At 44.2% G+C, this 20,780-nt stretch overlaps 1 protein-coding gene across 1 annotated transcript; it reads right to left on the bottom strand.

Annotated features, from left to right (window-relative positions):
- Positions 1-257: 257 nt before the first annotated feature.
- Positions 258-20,549, bottom strand: nsmce2 (NSE2 (MMS21) homolog, SMC5-SMC6 complex SUMO ligase). Its single transcript, XM_018763069.1, has 7 exons — positions 20,472-20,549; positions 18,794-18,931; positions 17,971-18,074; positions 16,980-17,133; positions 4,642-4,739; positions 3,638-3,744; positions 258-442 (listed from the first exon to the last, which is right to left on the bottom strand). Exons 1-7 carry the CDS (start codon positions 20,536-20,538, stop codon positions 331-333), a joined length of 780 nt encoding a protein of 259 aa, XP_018618585.1. The 5' UTR covers positions 20,539-20,549; the 3' UTR covers positions 258-330.
- Between the last annotated feature and the right edge of the window lie 231 nt (positions 20,550-20,780).

Genomic DNA, 20,780 nt, shown 5'->3' with positions numbered 1-20,780 from the left:
AAAGACACACATGCACACACACTTACCTGTCAAAATTACAGGCCAATGTGAGGCAGGGGCCGCAGACATGACCAAAGGAAAAAGAAAAGTAAAAAAAAACATGCAAAATTAACACATTTATGTCTGTATGTAAACTAAAACAAAAACTAGTTTCCTGTTTATTTCTAAGGCAAATTCAAGGTTGGGAGAAAAAAAACTGGACGAACCAATAACAAGACACCGTTTTTTTTTTTTTTTTCTTTCAGATACCCTCCAGCATGAATTTTATTAATTTAAAAATATGTATAATTATGTACAAAGACATGTATATATACACCCACACATGGATTTTCACGCCTTGGTTCCTTGCTTCTTCTGGTTCTGGATCATCCTCCTCATAGCTGCGTCCGGCACCAGGTCCGACTGCGTCACGCTCGTGTTTCCACAGCCGATGACGGGGCAGCTGGCAGACAGGGAGAGGAGGAGGAGGCGGCATGAGATGCCCGTTCGGACAGACAGCCTGCTTCGGTCTATGGACGACCTTCACACTGCGACGGAAACCCTACAGGTGTGATTCACCCCTGGGCAACACATCACATGAACCACCCCAGGCACATTCACACTGTGCCGGTACGAAAGGCTCAGAATGCTCGTAATTCACCCTAGAGCATGCTGCTTGGCTTAAATTAAGATCAAGAGTTATGACTCGAATGTTTGACAGCCAGGCAAAAATAAGCATACTACAGTATTTTCATTTCTGGGTTTACACTCAGCTCCCATCTACCAATTTCACATTAAGAAAACTGGTATTGTCTTTTATGGATAACGGAAAAGTTAAGGTTGGGATATTAAACCAGAAATACACAGAGTGTATTGGCGGAGTGCTGTGTATTTATGTGTCGTCTAATTAACACACCCAAAGCATTTGAGAATATGTGTATCGCACAGCTCACTTTTAAAATACTACTTTTGCGAATAATACTGCAATTAAAACTTGATTTCTTGTTATAATTGGGCATGTTAGTGAGAGCCGTGGACTTGAAGGAACCAGGTTCATATCTCCCCTCCCTCTGTAGTACCCTTGATCAAGTATATATAAGTAGCTTAACACTAATCCTTAGAAGTGTCAAATAAATCAATAAATAAAAACATAATTCTAGAAGATGGCACTTTTCTTTGTGTATTTGTTCTTCTACTGCAACCTTTAGGTATACTGGTAATTTCTATTCTAGTTTAAACTTACAACCAGCAAAAAATGTATAGCGGCACATTTCAGTTTTCTTACAGCTAATCCGAGTGCCCTAAATTCCACGAACATTGCGTTGTGCACCTGTCAACACGCAATGCCATGACCTCATGTTTTGTGACGGTAAACACCAGGAAAAAAAAAAAAAACCACTGCCTTGAATGCTATGCGGTAGAGACGCAGAAACTCCTAACAAAACTGTCCCACAGGCTCGATTTACTACAACGCTCGCTGCATTTACCACATCATTCTGAGAAACTGCTGGCAGTTGAGCGTATACGAGTGTGCGTGTGTGTGTCTCTTGTTTCATTGTCTACGAGTAACTCCACAAGGAAGGCCCTCCCTGCCCTATTTACCCGATGATGGCCGTGACATTGAGGCAACCCTGAATAGAAACGGGTCAAACGCGGTGCCGCCCACAGCAACGGGGCTGTTTCGAGTTAAGACAGCAGTGTGTGGAGAAGATACAGAATGGCTGGAACGTCAGGGAGACGAATTACTCTCAGCAAGACACGCCCATTCGCCAGCATCATAGTGTGATTTTTGCTCTCTCTGGCTTCCTCTTCTACGAGCGAACTCATCTCACCTTTCCAGGGAAATAACCGCGGAGAGGGCATTTCAATGCCAGAGCAACGCTGTGTATTTCCAGTTAAATTTGTGGATATTGATATTGCGTAATGTCAGCCAACCCAGCAACGTATTTAATCATTTATTTCTATGTGACACATCATTGTGTACATTTTCAAAATCTCTTCTTAATCAAGCTTGATTGAAAAAAATGCAATGTAGCTGTAGCAGCCTCATGAAAGCAACACTAATGCAACAGAATTAAGAATATTCCTTATATATGTATCCGTAGATGGGTTTATTTATTTATTTTTTTTTTAAAAAAAGATATATGAAATGTTATGAGGCTGCATTTTTAAAATTTCAGATCCAGCATGTAATAGGTCCCATGACTATTATGACCTACATGGAGTCTTTTTTAATGTACTTGACTTACATTGCTGTCGGGTTAGGAAGCTGTAACACCTGCACTTCCAGGTGTAATTCACTTTGAAATTAAGGGGTAAACCCCAGAAAAACCTGTAGATCTTCAAAGAGCAGAAGTGAAAAACCCACCCAGACAGTCGCAGGGGATTTACACTTCAGAAGACATTAAAAAAAACTGAAAACATAAAAGTCATTATTAAGGAAGTAAAGTCTGCAGAAGTTTCTGAATTGTTATTCTCGTTCTCATTTTTATAAACTGATAATAAATGCAGATCTATATATAGGAGTCATTCGCAAAGAAAAAAACTGTTTGGGAACTGAACTTTCTTGGCTGTGTTATGTGGGAGGATGCAATTAATAACGGGAAACGCGTGTGATGCAACCGCAGCGCCTTTCTGAGCGTGACGAGTCGCGCTCAGACTCCAGGGCTCTGCAAACTCACACCTTATCGCTTTCCCACCGGACAAATCGCACCTCGGTCGAGGACAGTGTTTACTCTGCAGCCGACGACGTGCGTCGTGATGTTTCAACAGGACACTCGGAATCGTGGTCTATTTCAGGCTGTAAAGCAGCCTTTTGTACTGCACCTGCACCACTGTGTATTGCAACAACAATAACTGGGCATGAATGGACTTACTGTAGCATCTGCTCAAAAGCATAATAAAGCTACAGTTTTTTTCATCTACCTGACACTTCCTCCAGGGTGACTAACCATGCTATGTTTATGCACCAAGCTACTCAAAGTGATTCACCCCATTTATACAGCAGGCTCATTTTACCGGATTGATCCAGGCTAAGTACCATCTCCATGCGTCCCACGGCATGAGCGGAGATTCGAACCCCGGTCAAACCCAAATCTTTTGATTGCAAAACAACGGTTCCAGCTACTTCCTAGGAATAGGTAGACAACTATAGTGTAAATGGACAATGCACGCATACAAGCACACATACACAATATAACACAATACAGAAGGCAGAACAGATACAAAGGGCCAACAGCATTATAAAAGTCTGTTTTAAAAAAATTAATCAATAAAAAGGCAAATATACAATGTATATTCAGACAGTGTGAACCTGTTTGATCTACTAGGTTGTAAATAAGAGGATTATACCATGGCAGATTATTCCCATGATAAAAGCACCTCTGAAAAGCAGCGTGGAGGTTGGGTTGTGTACTCAGGGGGTCATAGTATTAATCCCTTGCTGGGAAATATGACTATTTATCACCAATCATGTTATTTAACCTGATTACCCCTTCATAAAAGCAAAGAGGGAAATGCGGTGGAATATAACAACTATTTAAATAAAAAAGTCAGAACCTTGAATCATAGCATGCCAGGTTGGTCTCTTATCAAACAGATGATTAGATATGAGTTCGGAAGGCCATCATGTAACCGTTGCTTGCATGTTTCCTCTTACCAGAACTTCTTGTGTTGGTTTTGCCTCCTCTTGATCATGCTGAGCACAGCTTCCTGCTCGTAGTGATGATTACACTTCTTGTTCTTCACAGGATTGGTCATCTCCAACTGGAGGGGAAAATCCAACATGAAGCACAGCATGAGATGCTCATCAGAAGCCCCTCGTAACCTAGCTGTAGTGTGTGTGTGTGTGTGTGTGTGTGTGTGTGTACTGTTAAACGCACACCGGAACCATCGACCAGTATGGACATTGTTCTCCAACCTTTCAGATGGACCTTACACCAGTTGTGGCTGTTTATGCTGATGATAAAAAGAATAATCTGTTCTTACCCCAGTACACCTGGTCAGGTGAATGTTTCATATGAGACCTGCGATGTACATGAAGTACTGTGAACCTTTCACACGATTCTGTCAGCTGTGAAACTTGGGAACACTGTGTGTTGCAGACAACTCACTGTGAATCAATTTGTGTTGTGACGCTCGGACCAATTTTCTCGATCACCTCGCCGCACGACAGCGACTCCGTGCAGCTGCACCCTTCAGAAACATGCTATTCACACGGAGTTAACAGACAACCTTTAGAGCTCCTGCGGTACCTCACGGGTCCCCGTTTGTGTGCGACATGTCCAAATTATCTGTGGAATAAGGTGTTTATTTGCTTTTCATCTGCAGGTTATTGGAGACTAAATGAACTCATCATATTTCGATTTTTGCATAATCAAAATAAGGGCTTAACCGTGTTGTGCTTTTTTGCGTAAGGTGCTTACATGAGGACTGTTGCAAACAATATGAGAGCATGCCGAGCAAAAAAAGAATATTTATTTCCACGTAAAGTCAGTGAACAAACGAGCAGCCTTCAGGGAGCTGAACGAGTGTGTTTCGCAGAGCCTGCAACAGACGAGCGTTTGTTTTATTTAGCTACTTTTCCACGACTTGCGTCTCTCTGACAACTGGGTGACCCCTCCCCTCATTCAACAAACAATAGACCGGGGGGGACTCGCGTACCTGTGTGAGGGGGCAGGTGAAGTTCACCTGGCTCTGCGTCACCGCAATGTCCTCATCGAGCTCCTCCTCCATACTGGTGGCGGAGGCCAAGGGGTTGGCTGCACATGCACGCACACACAGAAACACACATAAAGGTATGAGTGAGGAGTGCAAAGAGACACTTAGGCTCAGCAGTTGTGACCAGCAGAGCCGGAGCTCATTCATCTTCAGAACTTTCAACCATTTTCCTTTAGGGTTTCGCCCTGGGATAGGTCACAAGCTGTACAAATAACGACCCCGATACCCACTGAGCTGAAAAGGTGGCCTGCTTACGAGCATTGGTGAGACAAAATGAAAAGCAATTATAACAATAACTGCACCCCAGACATATGACACAAAGAAAAAAACACTTTTTAGGACCTCGGTGACTCATTTCGGAAACAAAAAAAGAAAAATAAAAGCAAAAACGTCTGCTGACTTGCTTGGAGTCAAATACGGCCTCAGTACAGAGTTTTTTTTCCCTCTCTTTTTTTGCATCACTACCACTTTGCACAAAAGCCTTAACACAATCCAGATGCTTTCAAAGGGCGCCGCTTCTTCCACAGCCCGCAGTTGTAAATGGAAAAATGAGGCAGGCAGCCGCTGCTGGCCACTGGCATCGGTCTACCCCCTCTGTTTTGACACTGCGTTTGTGTGAAAAGGTATTATGACACATGCTGCGCGGTGTGTTTGGGCCGCGGCTCATGATAAAAGAACAACGTCAAGGCAAAGGACCACCGTGCTAGAACTCAGCTGACCAACATCCCCCCTCCTGGGTTGACACCAGAAGCAAAGTAGAACCCATTTCGCCATGAAAGAGATACAGTTTTAAGTCTCCTGAGCGAAATGCGTGTAGGGAACATTTACTGGTCACTTTTCTGCAAAACAGCTTGTTAAGCTTCCGACTAGTCTTAACCCATTTATACAGCTGGGTAACTTTTTACTGGTGCAATTTAGGGTAAGTACCTTGCTCAAGGGTACTACAGCTGGAGGTGGGATTCAAACCTATGACCTTTGGGTCCAACAGCAGCAGCTCTAACTACTACAGTACCAGCTGCTGCGGTTCTGGGCAAAATTTAAGTGTTTTGCTACGTGTCCCGTTACATCCTGTGCGGCTGCTCCTCTCCAAGTTGGACCCCAATTGTCCGGACCTCTTTGAACAACCTTTGAGGTCTGATGTACCGCCGTGACCTGGGGCTCTGCTGGTGACCAAAGCAGGTTGTAAACGCAGCTACCTCCGGCATGCGAAAGCCATGATTACGGCGTCATGCAGCGATTGCCCGACCAACAGGCCATCGGAGTGAAACGAGACAGTGATGCCGGGTAGGCGGGGGGTTCCTGCTCTAATTATCCCGATACCTTGTCAGCAGTCGGGAACATTGGTCTCTTTTGTGTGCAAACCCAGTGTTCTTCCCAGCATGCAGGGAAATGTTCCAGCAAATGTTGCTGGATGTTGTTAGACTTTTTTTTTTTTTTTTAATAAATGTATTTAACGTGTCTAGACAAGAGAGGCCAACTATTAAAGACCTGGGAGTTTCCCATATTACATGTGCAATTTTCCTAAAATAAAAGAAAGGCTTCAGGGTGTAAATAAAAAGAGATACAGGCAAACTGCATTTGCGATACAGTTGCGGCAAAGCGAGAATGTCATGTTTGTATTCGGATTTAAAGCAAGACTTTGGTATAGGAGGACTATATAACTACATCTCATTTTTTAACAACTGCAACATAACTCATTGACATAGCTGGACATTTCTCAAGAGTACTGCAGCAACTGTTAGTTTAGATTTACTCAACAGACACTTGTCTCCAAAGTGATGTACAACTCTGAGTAAACCAAAGCACATAACAACAAAGAGCTTTAATGTCCACCATGTTGCTGGTTCACATTTCTCAAGCAGCTGCCTATAGGAGTGACGTTCAATAGGAGAAGCACAAATAATCACAGCAGATGGCATTGGACTAGTTATGTAGCTCAGCAGAGAAGTGTGTCTGGAGGAGATGAGCTTGAGACCCTTTTTGAATGCTACCACATCAGAGCCAAAACCAAGAATTCAAAAGACAGAATTCTTCTGAGTAGGACCACCAAGTAGCCAGAGGTGCAGTAGTGCAGTGCACTTGCTGGGGTGCAGGGGTTCAGGTCTGAGATCAGGTCTCGCTAGTTTCGGGGTTCTGATCCTTCAACCATCCTGTAGGCCATAAGCAGAATTCTAAGGGCTACTACAGGAAGCCAACATAGAGGCCTACACAGACTTCCTGTTTCTTTGTGTGTATATATCATATTGCAAGGTCCTCTGCAATCTGTGCCAAGGTCACTACTCAGGACACAAAAGTATGCGCCAGTGAGAACTTTCAGCTGTTGCTGCGTTCACGAGCTACATTCCCCCCTCAGAGGTGAAAATATCCAGAATGCCCCTGCACTCCTGGCTGCTGGGTTGTGGCGGCTCCTGCCACAAGGACCCCGAGGGAGGAGCGCTCCAAGTAGGACACGCTAATTTGGCTCAGTTCACAAGTGCCCTTTTTGTTGCAGGTGGGTTCAGTGTGCGAAAGGATGAGAGAGGACATTAGCGATGTGCAAACTGGGGCAGAGCAACCTCAGAGCTGAGCGCTGCTCTCACCCTATAACCATATCCTTTATTACCATGTATACGAGACACGATATTCGCAGAATTCAAAACCACCCGGGAAAAGAACAGTCAAATAAGACGATTCAATGTGGAAGTAAGGGGTAGGATGAAAGAAATAAGGTATGAATTATTAAAACGCATAATCCATGTGTCTTTTTTGCACACCGGGGTTCTTTATCAGCACTAACGTAGGCATCTATAAAGATGCTGTGAAAGGCGAACAGTAATTTACAAGCACATCTCAACTGATGGCACTTTAAAAAAAAAAAAAAAAGAAAAAAAAAGAAAACATGTCAACATCCATCTTGTAGTTGATACTTCATAAACAGCAAAGCCATTATGAACTGAAGGAATACATGCCCATTATTGTGTGCCATTTGTGCAGACGCCGTTGATCCAAGAATACCAAATGGAAACGGCGTATGTCTCAAACGTCCGCCCTGAGAGAAATGCGTACTTATGTCATTTCATCTAGGATTACTCATCGTAAAAGGAGGCAAAAAAAAGAAGAAAAAGCATGAATGAAATGTTGCCTGTTTCGACCTGACTAATTTAAAAAAGGAGAAGAGAAAAACAGAAACAGGTATACTTATTGACTCATCTGCTGTGTGGTCTTGGCTTGGAGGGTGGGGGGAGAGAAAGTCACAGACATAAGAGAACATTTTGTGACAAGCTCATTCTGCGCAGGGGTAAACTAACAGCATTCAGACACAAGGCGAAACATGGCCATGACTCAAATAACGGCACGAGGCCCAGTGAAAGTCCTCCTCCGGGTACAATGGCTAAGTTGCACTGTGGGATACAAACTTATGTTAATGTAAAAAGTATCATTCAAATCCTATGTGAAGTCCAAAAACACCAGACATCTCATACATATCAATATGAAATGGATGAGAGGGACCTCAGCGCTGTTGAGACATCAAAAAAAGATAGACAGCAACCCCCCCCACCGCCCCCACCTGCCCCTTTGGACCTTTTTTCAAGCAGTGGGAAACAACATCTTCCTGCGAAGACCACATGAGCAGATATGATGGACTGGATGTCTTTCACCTGCAGGATATTGTGTCTGTCAGGGGAACACAAGGGCCTTGCGCAGTAAAACAATCGCAGTGTTGCACAATCAACAAACAAGGTCCCTCCAGCCAGGAGGTTTCATTCGTTCACCGCCCCCCCCCAACCCCGCCTTCCTGTTCCCTGAAAGCAACATCTCTTGGTTTCCAATAACAGGCCAGCGGCGGCAATCCATCAATAAACGTTTTGTAACGTTGACATTATGTCATTACAACGGCCCGTTAGCAGCACCATCTGCCATGCTGTGTTTGCTTTCCCCTTAGCGATCTTTTTCCATCGCCGCTGAAAGGACGAGGACCCTGTCCGTGCCACACGGCCGCTCGCGGCGCTTCCGAGTCTGCCCGAGCTTTTCTTTTTTTTTTTTTGTTGCGCCAGCCTTGTTTTCGTGAACCTGTGTCAACAGAGTAGATTAGGTCTTTTGAAACAGTTTTTAAAAAAAAAAAAAAAAAAAAAAGACCTTGGTGAAAACATCTACAAACCCATGACTTTCCGTTTTCCTGCTCACTGTCCTGCCCTCACCATGTGATGAGCAGTAAGGCGTTATTGAGAACACAAGACAAAGAAAAAGCGTTCCACGCACTTTTAATGCGCTGTGAAAAGTTTGAATGCGCTTACCGGAAAATAGTTTTCATTCACGAGCCTTTGAGTTAACAAGTCTGATGAGGAAACGACGCGCCATGCCTTCCCAGCAATGCGGGACACTTGTGTGTAACTTTGCTTTCACTCTCCTGTCCAGTTTGTCCCATACAAGTGCTGCCTGGGTGGACTGGTACAGCGTGTTTGTAATATCTGCAGTAAAATAAATCTTCATTTTACATCTTTTTACTCTCTCAATCATGGCATCATCTGCTGCTCCACTGTACAGACAGTAAGAACAACTTACCCCCTCACCCCCCCTGACCACAACCTCATTCAATGCGTCACTCCAGACAAAGAGGCTTGAGGCATGACCCTTGACATCCACCCACATATACATTTGGAGGGATTATAAAACTAACAGCATATAACGTGTACGCAAAGACAGGCCTTCCTGCAACTGGATTACCTAAATGTTGTAATAAGCCATCACTCGACAAAAGCTAAGCGAAAACCGCACGAGACACAGCCACCGTGCTGCGCGGAAGGGCGAAGCGGCTGAGAGATTATGTCAGGATACTGTGGTCTTGTCAAGCGTTTGTTTGCCATCACGCTCTTTAGCCCGGATGACGAATCTCTCTCCCTTTCATGTAGACCTGCGATAACTATGGATGACTAACAGCACAGACAGGGGAAGGTCAATATCATAACTGAATTTGGTACTTCAGGGCGCCGCGAACCAGGGCTTGGTTAGATGCGCTGACGTACATCGCGAATCGTGCTCACGCAATTATTTAAAGCACAAGTGAAAAATAACAACAGGGCATTCTTTCTGCAAGCTGCAGCATGCAACTGGGGGGGGGGGGGGGGGGGGGGGGGTGGGGGGGGTGGGGGGCTGGGAAAAAAAAAACGATGAAACAACTCTTGAAATGGAAATAGTGGTGGTTAGAAGTTCATGCTGACTTTTGCAAAGTGTTAAAAACCGCACACTGATCAGACGCAAACAGCTGGTACCACAAATTCTTGAAGCAAAGCAAAGGTTGCAGGTAGAGTTGCTTTAATGGATCACCGATAACCGACAACTCCATGGTACAGAACACAGCCTTTACTTTCATTTAGCGAGACATTGCACAACCCCAGGGTATTACGCAATCGGTGCTTAAATTCAATAAAAATCATACAGATATACAGATGATGGAAAAACACACAATTATTAAAAAGATGTATGGTGGTACAATCAAGTGTCCGAACGCAGATAACATGTCCAGAGCCTGAACGCATCCCTCCGCGAACCCGAACGGTCGATAAACCGGTCTGACAGGGCAGCCTGTATTAAGGTGACCCAGGGGTGAGCAAACGATGGAGACAAGGACAAATCCAGGGCACACGGATCCTGCATCGCAACGAGTAACATAAAACCAAGCATTAATGGGACTGCCGACCGAAAACAATACCTAGAAAAAGGAGGGGGGACGAGTGTGAGGCAGCGGTGTCTGCCCAGCCTTTCTTAGAAATGCCAGGTTTGCAGCCGGTAAGCGGGTCTCGCGCACACCGCTGTAAATATTGGTACAAAGATGAGCAGACGTGCTTGCAACATCGGCCCTGGCTCTTCTCGCAGCTCCGCGCATACGAGTCACCTTCCTCTTGCTCTCTCATTCTGAGAAAGTGTCCCGCACAGGTGCGCACAGTGTGGTTTTCTGCACTTCTACTTATTCAGCTGTTTTATTTCAGCTAAAAAAAAATTGGTTTAAGCAGCTTTACTCAAGGGTCCAACAGCTGGGCACCTCTTGGGACACGAACGCGAGAGCGTTGCACTTCGAGCCCAGGCCCCTTAGGCAACTTGCTCAAGAGTCACAGAGCATTTCTGTCTTGAACCTCCAAGTGCCTCAAAAGCAGACTTCCCTAACCACTATGCCACCGGCTGTCCTGTGCAGTAACTACAGCAGGGTGGCTGATACAACAGCCTCGACTCCAGCACCACAATCAACACAAAGGAACAGAACAGAACTCCATGTTCAGATGTTGCCCTGTGAAACCCTGGAGTGTCGAATTGGATCTGCTTTCACACTGATGTGTCTGAAAGATAAATGGGTGAAGTGTGTGTGTGTGTGTGTGTGTGTGTGTGTGTGTGTGTGGAGGGGGGAGAAGAGAAAGGAAAAAAAAAAACTACCCCAGCAAAGCTTTTACAGAAAATGAGATGAGTTTAAATCAGCACCATCTCTGTGCGCCTTGCCAAATGAGCCGCCAAGCAGGCTGACGTGAGGACAGTTCCTGTTATATTCAGGTCATGACAAAGGTTATGCTTTCAATACAACTGTTCATATCCACCCTTTGCAAGCAAAACAAGTTGCGCACCAGAACTTTCTATGAAGGAGCTAGTTTAGATTACGCATCCTACAGCTTTGCCTTTAATTCATGCCACCCAAGAACGTGTTCTGGAGACCGAACAAACGCCTTCCCGGTGACCCTGTGAACGCAGAGGCTTGGCATTAACAGTCAAACAAAAGGGAACCTTTTTACTTGGCACTGTACAAAAAAAATGTGCACAGGAAGGAATCTGGTTGAGATGACTCATTCATAAATGTGTGTATCTTTAGAGTAGCAGCTTTCCAGAATCAATCTCGCCGGGGGGAGGGGCTTAGCGACATTGATGGGTTCCAGGAGTCCCCGCAAAGACGGGAGCCCTTGTGGATTCCACCGAAGAGCCATCTTAGGACAGTTACTGTGAAAATTTAAACAGCGGCACATTTTGTTTAATGAACTAACAACGTGGGCATTGCGCTCGGATTGTGCAACCGGTGCCCTCAGCTAATTATTATGAGATCAAGCCATAGTCGCCATGGAAACAAACTTCCCTGTTTTTCCAAAACAAGGGCTGTGTCGCCGTTGTGCGCGTCTCCACAGGGCGCTCTAGCCCCCGGCAACGGGGTGGGGGGGTAGATAGATGAGGGCTCATGAGGAAGTGGAGCAGGCCTGCAGTCCATACTTTGTGTGCTGAAGCATGAGGAGACTGTACCTGCTTCACACGACGAGTTATGTGTACAAAAAAAAAATTACGAGGGCAGTTGGTAGCATAGTGGTTAGAGCTGCTGCATCTGGACTCAAAGGTCACAGATTCGAATCCCACCTCTGGCTGTAGCATCCTTGAGCAAGGTACTTACCCTAAATTGCTCCAGTAAAATTACTTAGCTGTATAAAAGGGTAAAATAACTTAAAAGTACCTTAACATCGTAAGTTGTTTGGGAGAAAATAATTAGCTCAATGAATACATGTAAATGTATGAAAATGTTTTTTTTTTAAAAAAAGTTGAAATTCAGCTTGACAGCTGACCCAGTGTGCACTTTGTCCATTTCCCAGTATACACTGATGGCTAGACGTCATGATCTTGTGTTCCTCACACCAAGGACAAACACCAATAAAGCTCTCAAATGGGGACTAGTAAAGCTGCCAAGCTTGCCTATGTCCCCCTTTACATACATTGTGCGCCATATGTTCTAATATGGAGCAACATATAAATGTTACAGTGCGCAGTAGTACATTATTTAGGAACACATACAAAGCACAGAGCCAGGCTGGCAGCAATAACCACCTCACAAGAGCAACCTTCACAAAGATGGGGGAGTTTCCATCACCACGTCCTCCAGCGTCCCACCTACATCAGCGAATGGCCGCAAAGCTCCAGACAGGTGCTTCACTTACCGAGCAGTTACTCTTATTTTTTACTCATTCATCTGATGCCTTTCTCTAGGGTGACTTACAGTGACTTACAATTATTTATCCATTTATACACCTGGGGAATTTTTATGGAGCAATTCAGCAATCCTGACACAGCAGGAGCGCGGGACATGAACCTAGGACGTCCTGATGGAAACGCGATGACTAATCGCTACGGTACCTGCAGTCCCTAAAATCAGGCCGTATCAATCACGCGACCTATAGAATGAGTGGAATGAGGCAGCTGATTAAACATGAGTCTTATTTCCTGGATATAACATCCACTTGCCAAAAAAAAAGAAACTCAAAACTATTTTTGAAATTACTTAAAAGCCTCCTTTGCTCTGCAGATAACTAAAGAAAACAGAGTCATAGTTCTCATACCCTGGCTTTCTCATACATCTTCTTATCTCCCAGAAATTACCAGTGTGTATGATTCATACTGCGAACTGTACGTTAAACGGGTGTGGTCTGTTAGCAGCTAGCTAGTCTCCATTCCACAGATAGCTAACCTACACCGATACCATCGACATACATGTTAAAGACAATTGCTTTAACACATTTATGCGCTCCCATTAGTTGCACCCCTAATCTTTCCATCACAGCAACCCATCGTGCGCACAGAAACACACTGAGCCCCATATTTCAATTATCTTCTTAGGTCTTCTCGAGTTGAGCGGTAGCAGTGTTTTCTGCAACGCAGAAGCATGCCCAGTTTCCAGGGTCCTAAATCTTTCTGCTCTGCCGTCCCTCTGCCAGATGAAATACTGTCATGCATTAGTAACAGGCTGCAGGTCAGGGCGCTTGGGCAGATTTATACCGCAGTGCGTGTGCAGTGTACCTCCACACAGTAACGGGAGCCATATGAGGACATGATGGAGAAAACATGCTGTTCTTCTACGCCCGCGGCCTTCCTCTCGTATGTACCAGGCCGTCTTATTACACGAACTGGGACCGAGCAAGAGGGTTTTTTTTTTTTTTTTTTTTAAAAAGTCAAATTTTAAAAGACCACAAAAGTTTACAGAAATTTTACTACCCTGTTCTCAGGGTTTCATGAAACTAGGCAAAAGACAGGCAGCCGCTGACTGGTGCTTTCACGAGCCTCATCGTAAGGACGAGTGATCTCGGCTGCCGTGTCGCCGCATGGGGCGCAACAGGGAAATCCAGGAAAATAGGACACTAGCAGCATTCCTGCTGCTCAACTGCGAGCGCTTCCTGGTGCAGGCAACTTCCTCCTTCTTGATTCACGGTGCTTTCTAGCGCAGCCAGCCTCCCAGTTGCTGGTTCCTTGTGAATCGGTGACCCGTATGCGGCAGCACCTTTTCCCCTTTTGGCCATGCAGTCAAGGCAGTCTTAGGTCCTGCCAGAAGGTAGTCATTTTACTATTATTTTTTAACCTGAACCTGGAGTTCCTCAAGAACCACAAATGCCATATTTGACAAGCCAACATTTTTTTTTTTTTTTTTTTAAATAGAAACAGCACCGTCCTAACTGCATGGAAACCCAGACGTTTTGCATCTGTCTCCCAAGTCCAGCTGTTCCGTCCCAGGCCAACCACTATTATTTACTATCGGAAAACTATTAAGGGTTTATACCAGTTGAGTGCAGATACAGAGCGCGTGTTAAGAGGTCTGCCGGGTCGCCCGTTTTTAACAGCACCCATCCTCCAAGACACGGACCCAGACGCGTGCACATGTAACGCAGGAAAATCGCAAAATAGCAAACCCCTCAACTGTTGAACAGCACCGTTGGAAGTGTCGGATGTTTTATGAGACAGTCTCTTCTGTTGATGGTCAGGCCAGTGAGTACAGGACCTTCTCTCACAGGTTGTTTCATCCCAGATTTAGATAAGCGCTTGTGCAACGTTCTCTGCCGCAACCTGCTTTCACCGACGGAATGTGACAATCATTAGCAAATCATCCATTGAGCAACCAAGATTGGCAACTGCCACTCGAAAACACGGAGAACGATGCAAGGCAGGACCTCTCACCTCCACATTTCCAAACCCCAACCACAGTCATCTCAAAAACTTTTTTGCAGGGCCTATGGTTATGTAAAAGGGAGAGGGGGGAAAAAAAACTGACATAGCCATTAAGCCTCAAAGATATGGCTGCTTGGGAGGGGGGAGGTGTTCTGCAATGATAGTTTTTCCAAGAAACTTCCATAGATAGAGAGGCAACTGGTAGACCGCAAATAACAGGATCTGCAGCTCATAACCAAAGTGGCGGCACGAAAATGCAGATTACATAAAGGAGCTGCTGAGGAGAGGACAGCGCTTACGCAATCCAGACGGCAGACAGAGGGAAACTGTCAGCAATGCCATCAAATGCTCTGTGGCTGCACTTCGCGACACGGTGGGAGAGTGGCCCTCCTTGTGTAACAGCCCTGCCCTGACTACACCGACGCTTCTGTTGACATCTATACAATCAGGCCGCCATAACGTATGGATCTAGCATGGTCAATCTTGTGAGTATGCAAACATCTCAGAAGAAGAGAGGAGGACTTTACACAATGGTGTGGGGGGTGAGGGGGGATCAGAGATTATGGAATGCAACAGCATGGCAGGATCCACAGCAGGCTGGGTGGTTTGTGCTGGGGGGTCCGTCCTTGGCACTCCCGGACCCCACTCCGTTCGCCAGCTCTCCTTGTTAATGACTCACCCTGTGACTCACAGCCTGGCCTCGCCAGGCAACACGTTAATATTCAATGCGGCGAGAAGAGCTGCCACTCAGGAAAAACAGTGGTTTCCACGAGTGAACACGGGTGCGGACGACCTGCACTGTTCCGGTGCCAAGAGGCAGGCCAGGCACTCTGAGCCAACGGTGAACTCTAATGTTATTTTCCAGTTGCGGATAGTAAAAGAGTAATAAAGTACACTCTGCACTGCAGTTAAATCCTAGAAATGCGTCGACTGTAGCAATCTTGCCATGCAAGAGGGAGCATTTATTGCATCTTTAGAAATTCTACTTAAAAAACAAATAAAAATGCACAGTAACACATTTTTCACACAGTGCACACAACTGATGTCACTGCCTGAGACCCGTGTGAGAAATTAACCCCTTTTTTCTCTAAATCTGAAACTTGGATTTGTCACCTGTCATAAAACCTCACAAACTCAATTTGACAGATGCTACTTCACAAGTTATCAATTTCTGAAATAGGGGAGTCTGATAAATATAACAAGAGGTCAACTGTACTTAACGCGAGTAGTTCATCCTCCTTGAGTCGCCCTCTAGCGGAAGCACACGGGTGATTGCATCACATCTACAGCATGACGTAACGCTCATCATCTTCCATGTGACTTTTCTGCTAATGCACGAGTCGTGCACCACCTTAACACTTCAGACCGTACTTCATATCTGTACCTGCTAAATCAGGCAACGTGTGAAATCCGGAGCTGAGAGTGTGTTCCCCAGCATAGCACTTGCAGTTCCTCAGGGAGCGACCTGAATGTAACAGAGATCTTCCCCTCTTTCTTTGCTCTGTCATCAGGTCGGCTTTCAAGAGCACGAAACTGAATGCTGCCGTGAAAATGCATGAAATAAAGCCGTTTCAGTGTTTGGCTACTGGGAAAAACCACAGAGGCGAAATAGCTCAAATGACTCAACTGCTTACTGAAATTGCCAGCGATGCACATAAAGGCAAGACAAACACACACAACAGGACAAATAAAATAATTGTTCTCGTTATAAAATCGAGCCTTTACCCATAAGCTGCAGCAATTCTGGAATATCAAATGGCTATGATTGTTACTAAGTAATAGTTTCCTTCTGTTCGGGATACAATTCACACTTGGAAACCATAGATTTAATAACCATTTCTTAAGAGTCTAAAAGGATCTCTTGTATTATTCATGAATTTTTATATTTAGATATATATATTATATAGTCCAATATGATGCAACATTATGACATGCACAGCTAAGAAGATTTGTTTTATTCTTTCTACAGAAGTCTTTCACATTTAAGATTTTATAGAGGTTATCCCCTTACAGAGCACAGATGCTCTTTTTGATTTTCAGTAGGTTCACTGAAGCAGAAAACTCATTTTAAGCAGGAAGGGTGACAGGAAGATGAGCCCTTCTATGAAAGCTCGTGTGCTGCATGAGAAGGACCACTCAGTCTACAATCAGGGAAAATGAGAACGTGGTCACTTGGTGCCTTAACAACAAAATACACCATGGAATCGACAGCACTGAGAGTGCGGTGAACTGCAGTGCACTTGTTTACAGCGTAATCTGACAACATTATGCAAACATTCGATGTGGGCTTGCGTGCCTGGGAAGCTTCCTACAGTGATGCACTGGGAATAAGCTGCGGTGGAGGTGCTCACACTGCTTGGCCGAGGACTGAAGGCTCTGCTGGAAGGTCACCACTTTGGAGTGCTTCTGGAAGTCTCTGTTGGCTAGACCAGCCTTGAGCTTCATGAACTCGTTCTCTGCCATGGCTCTGAGGGCATGCGGAGTGTCCGGTGACTCCCTTTGGGCCTGGAAACACACAGAATGGGTGCTAAGCTTCTTGTAATCCCATTGCCACCAAGTTGACAGAGCTCGCTTGTCCTGCTATGACCCTGAGAGCCAAATCCTTTCTGTTTCCAGCTTGAACTGGTTAGAAGCATTCCAAGGGAAAAGCCTGAGGGCAGATTTTTTTTTACAGCACATTATCTTGTCAAGTGAAAATGTACTTGCGCTTTCCAAATGAGCTGAAGTGTAATTACACAAAGTTTGTAGGCACACTTTGCTATTAACGCACTATTACCATTCTTAAAATGGCTCTAAATTTTATTTATTACTGGGATACTAAGAGACTAACAGAGCTATGGCATCCTGATAGGAACAGGATGCACCCTCCTCCATTACCCATCACCAGTGTGTTAGCCTCTGTCTTTCTGGGGAATTGTGGGAAATCCAGCAGACGAGTTAGGCCTGTTCATGAGTCAGGGGCAGAGAATCTCTCTGTGACTCATAAACGCACAGAACCAGGAATGACTCACAGCTGCCCATTTAGGCCTGCGGTATACATAGAGCACGCCAAAGTCAATGTTGTGTGTGTGTTGTTTGTGTGTGTGTATGCATGTGGCTTTATCACCTGCAGGCTTTTTTTTCTTTGGAATGTTCCCCATTTCAAGTCTATCCCTTGAGTCACCAAAGGGAACAATGTAGGAAAATCAGCTTCTTAAAAAACAGGTGGAGGGCGGCGCAGCAATAGTTGCATGCTGAGTGTGCTGACTGATAAAGCAACAAGCTGATAAGCACGATTAAAAGAAAGTTGTGAAAGATGGTGACGTGGAGCTTCGGCTACAGCAGCGCAACAGGAACACCCACCTGTGTGATGTGCCCAATGGCCTCCACAAAGCAGTGCATCTCTGCATCCAGCCTCGCCAGATTCAGCATCAGCTCCGTCAGCTTCTTGGCATCCTTCTCATCTCCTGTGGGGGACCATTCAGAGGCTTATTAGCACAAATCTACACATCTCATCCTCTTACGACCATGACAGCTGCACAAACCTTACCGCTCATTTCAGATCCAAACTCAAAAGTTTCATTGCTCACTGGTTGAAACTGCATGAGTCAGTCACTGAACACAGATATTACATCCATAAGCATGACACAGCAGCTGCATCACACCTTCTGAAAGCTCAGTGCAAGGTGTTGCAATGGATTCCACATGTATTATTCCATGTTGTGCTTCATGCGAAAAGCATTTTAAATGCTTATTGTGAGAGTAATGTCACACCTATGTAGACATCATTTTGTGTTATGCCTAGATATATCAAAAGAACAATGCAAACACCGTTTGGAATGCAGCAACTTGTTCACCCAGAGAAGAAACAAGGTCACAACATAGACAAAGAATGAGGACGCTGTTAAAATGCAAATAAATAGATACAAGCTTAATTGAAAAAACTTTAAAACACCTTTTTATGATACTGTTCCTAAAGCCAGTCCAACAGCTCCAGCAGCGTTCACTGCAGATTATGGCAGCTACTCAAACTAGACAAAAATCGGATAAAAAACACCTAGGCAATAAACTGTATGAACTTCCTTATACAGAGAGCATGATTATTATGAATTATGAAAGACTAATTAAAAGAGGGTGATAAGAGATGAATCACACTTGGAAAATTATTTTCAAGATCATTCGTTACCTCCAGATTCAACAAGGTCAAGGGCTACGTCCTTTACCATGTCCATCCCAGTGTTGAGGTCTGCCTGACATGACTTCAGGGAGGACAGATTGGAATTTACCACACTCAATGACATTGCACCAGTGGTCTTTGATGAGTCTGAAAAAAGAAAACAAAGATAAGCTCTACATAAGCAAACCTCCTTTTTTACTGTCTAACCAAGATGCATTGGCCAATAGCACCCTATGGGTAATTTATATAGAGTGTATTATAATACACTTCACACCCATCTAATTAAATTAGTTTACAATATGTGCTTTAAAAGAGTGTACACTTCGACGTAGCTATAGAGACAAGTCACCTGAATACAATCTCCATGATGTGTGGCATTTATTTATTTTTACACCCATTGTAAAAACTTATTGAAAAGCACTAAAACATCCAGCAAGTAGTTTCCTGGTTAGGGCTATTGTCCTGCAACCTAAAGGTTCCTGGTTCAAATCTCCCTGATTAAAGTACTTAGCTTGAATTGATACAATAAAAAAATCCTTGCTGTAATGGATTACATGGCATATGTTACCAAAAACCTAATGGGAATGTTTCACTTTCTTTTTTCTTTTCTCCAACATCCTGGTGTGTTGTCCTGGTCATTGCCCTGATAGAGTTGCTACAATGCAAAACAAATTTCATGGAAATCTGATAATAAAATTCAATCATATCTTAAAACACTCACCTTGGATAATGAAGTCAGATAAATAAAGGTTAATAACAATGCATTACTATGCACACTATAATCTAGCAATTAAGATTTCTGGTTTTGGCATGGGTTCGACTCCCACTACAGGGAGATCTTTGAATTGGTAGTGTAGTGGTTAGAGCTGCTGCCTTTGGACCCAAAGGTTGCAGGTTTGATTCCTACCTCAGGCTGCAGTACCCTTGAGCAAGGTACTCATGTAATGTAAATAAAATAAATGTAATGTACTTACCCTAAATTGTAACATTACTCAGCTGTATAAATGGGTAAAATAACAGTAAGTGCCTTAACATTGTAAGTCACTTTGGAGAAAAGCATCAGCTAAATGAATAAATAGTCAAGTTGCAGTAATTCGTTACAATGATTTTGGTGAGATTTTAAACTTAGTGAAAACAATGTAGTGAGAATCACTGGAGAGGAGATAAGACAGGCCATTGGGTTAAGGGACGTGAGACAGAAGACAGGTGGGAGAACTCCACAGGAAGTGTTTCAGTAACAACCGGAAGTTCGCTGAGCTACCTGCCCAAGTGTGAAACAATAAACACAGGCCTTGTGAGGAATGCCTGCGGACACGTACTCTTTAGTTTAAATTTACGTATTTCCATTTAGCACACGTTCTCTGAAAAGCGAAGCACACTTTGGACCGTCGTAACATATAATTAAAAGCACGTACACTGGTTTAGTTAAGCCTTTAAGCGCATAGAGGACGTGCATGGCTCGCATTTGCGGGTATTTCGGAATCTTAACTACTGTGTGTTAGCAACACACTAGGCTTAGCAAAAGAAGATGTAGATAGATTACACGAAGTCCACGGCTAGGCTAAACAGTGAGGCGCTATGTGAATACTAAAATCGAAACATTATATTGGTCGCTCTTGCTTGTTAGCATATATACAATTTTATTAAGAAGAAACACTATGGTACAAACTAAACAAAGACTACGAACCTGAATGAGCTAGGTAACTGAGCCCCACTTCGAAATTTCCGGCAAAGGAGTTTTCCGCGCGTTGCATCTAGGGATTTGAAGTTCCGTCTACACTAACGGAAGTCAAAGTTCGAAGGACTACATATCCTACAATGCAACGAAAACGTCCGACGGCTCTCAAGATACTTTCATGTTTAAAATCGATTGTTACTATTTAATTGCAGTATGTTGTCCAAACACAGTATTTTTGTGAGAATGCTTAAAAATAACCTAGGTACATTTGACATTTGTTCACTTTGGAATTTGCATCGAAGCACCACATTTTTAAAA

The sequence above is a fragment of the Scleropages formosus genome, chromosome 18, assembly GCF_900964775.1.
Source record: "Scleropages formosus chromosome 18, fSclFor1.1, whole genome shotgun sequence".
In the NCBI taxonomy this organism is placed as follows: domain Eukaryota; kingdom Metazoa; phylum Chordata; class Actinopteri; order Osteoglossiformes; family Osteoglossidae; genus Scleropages; species Scleropages formosus.
The sequence above is the reverse complement of the archived record's forward strand: the minus strand, read 5'-3'. Positions and strand labels throughout refer to the sequence as shown.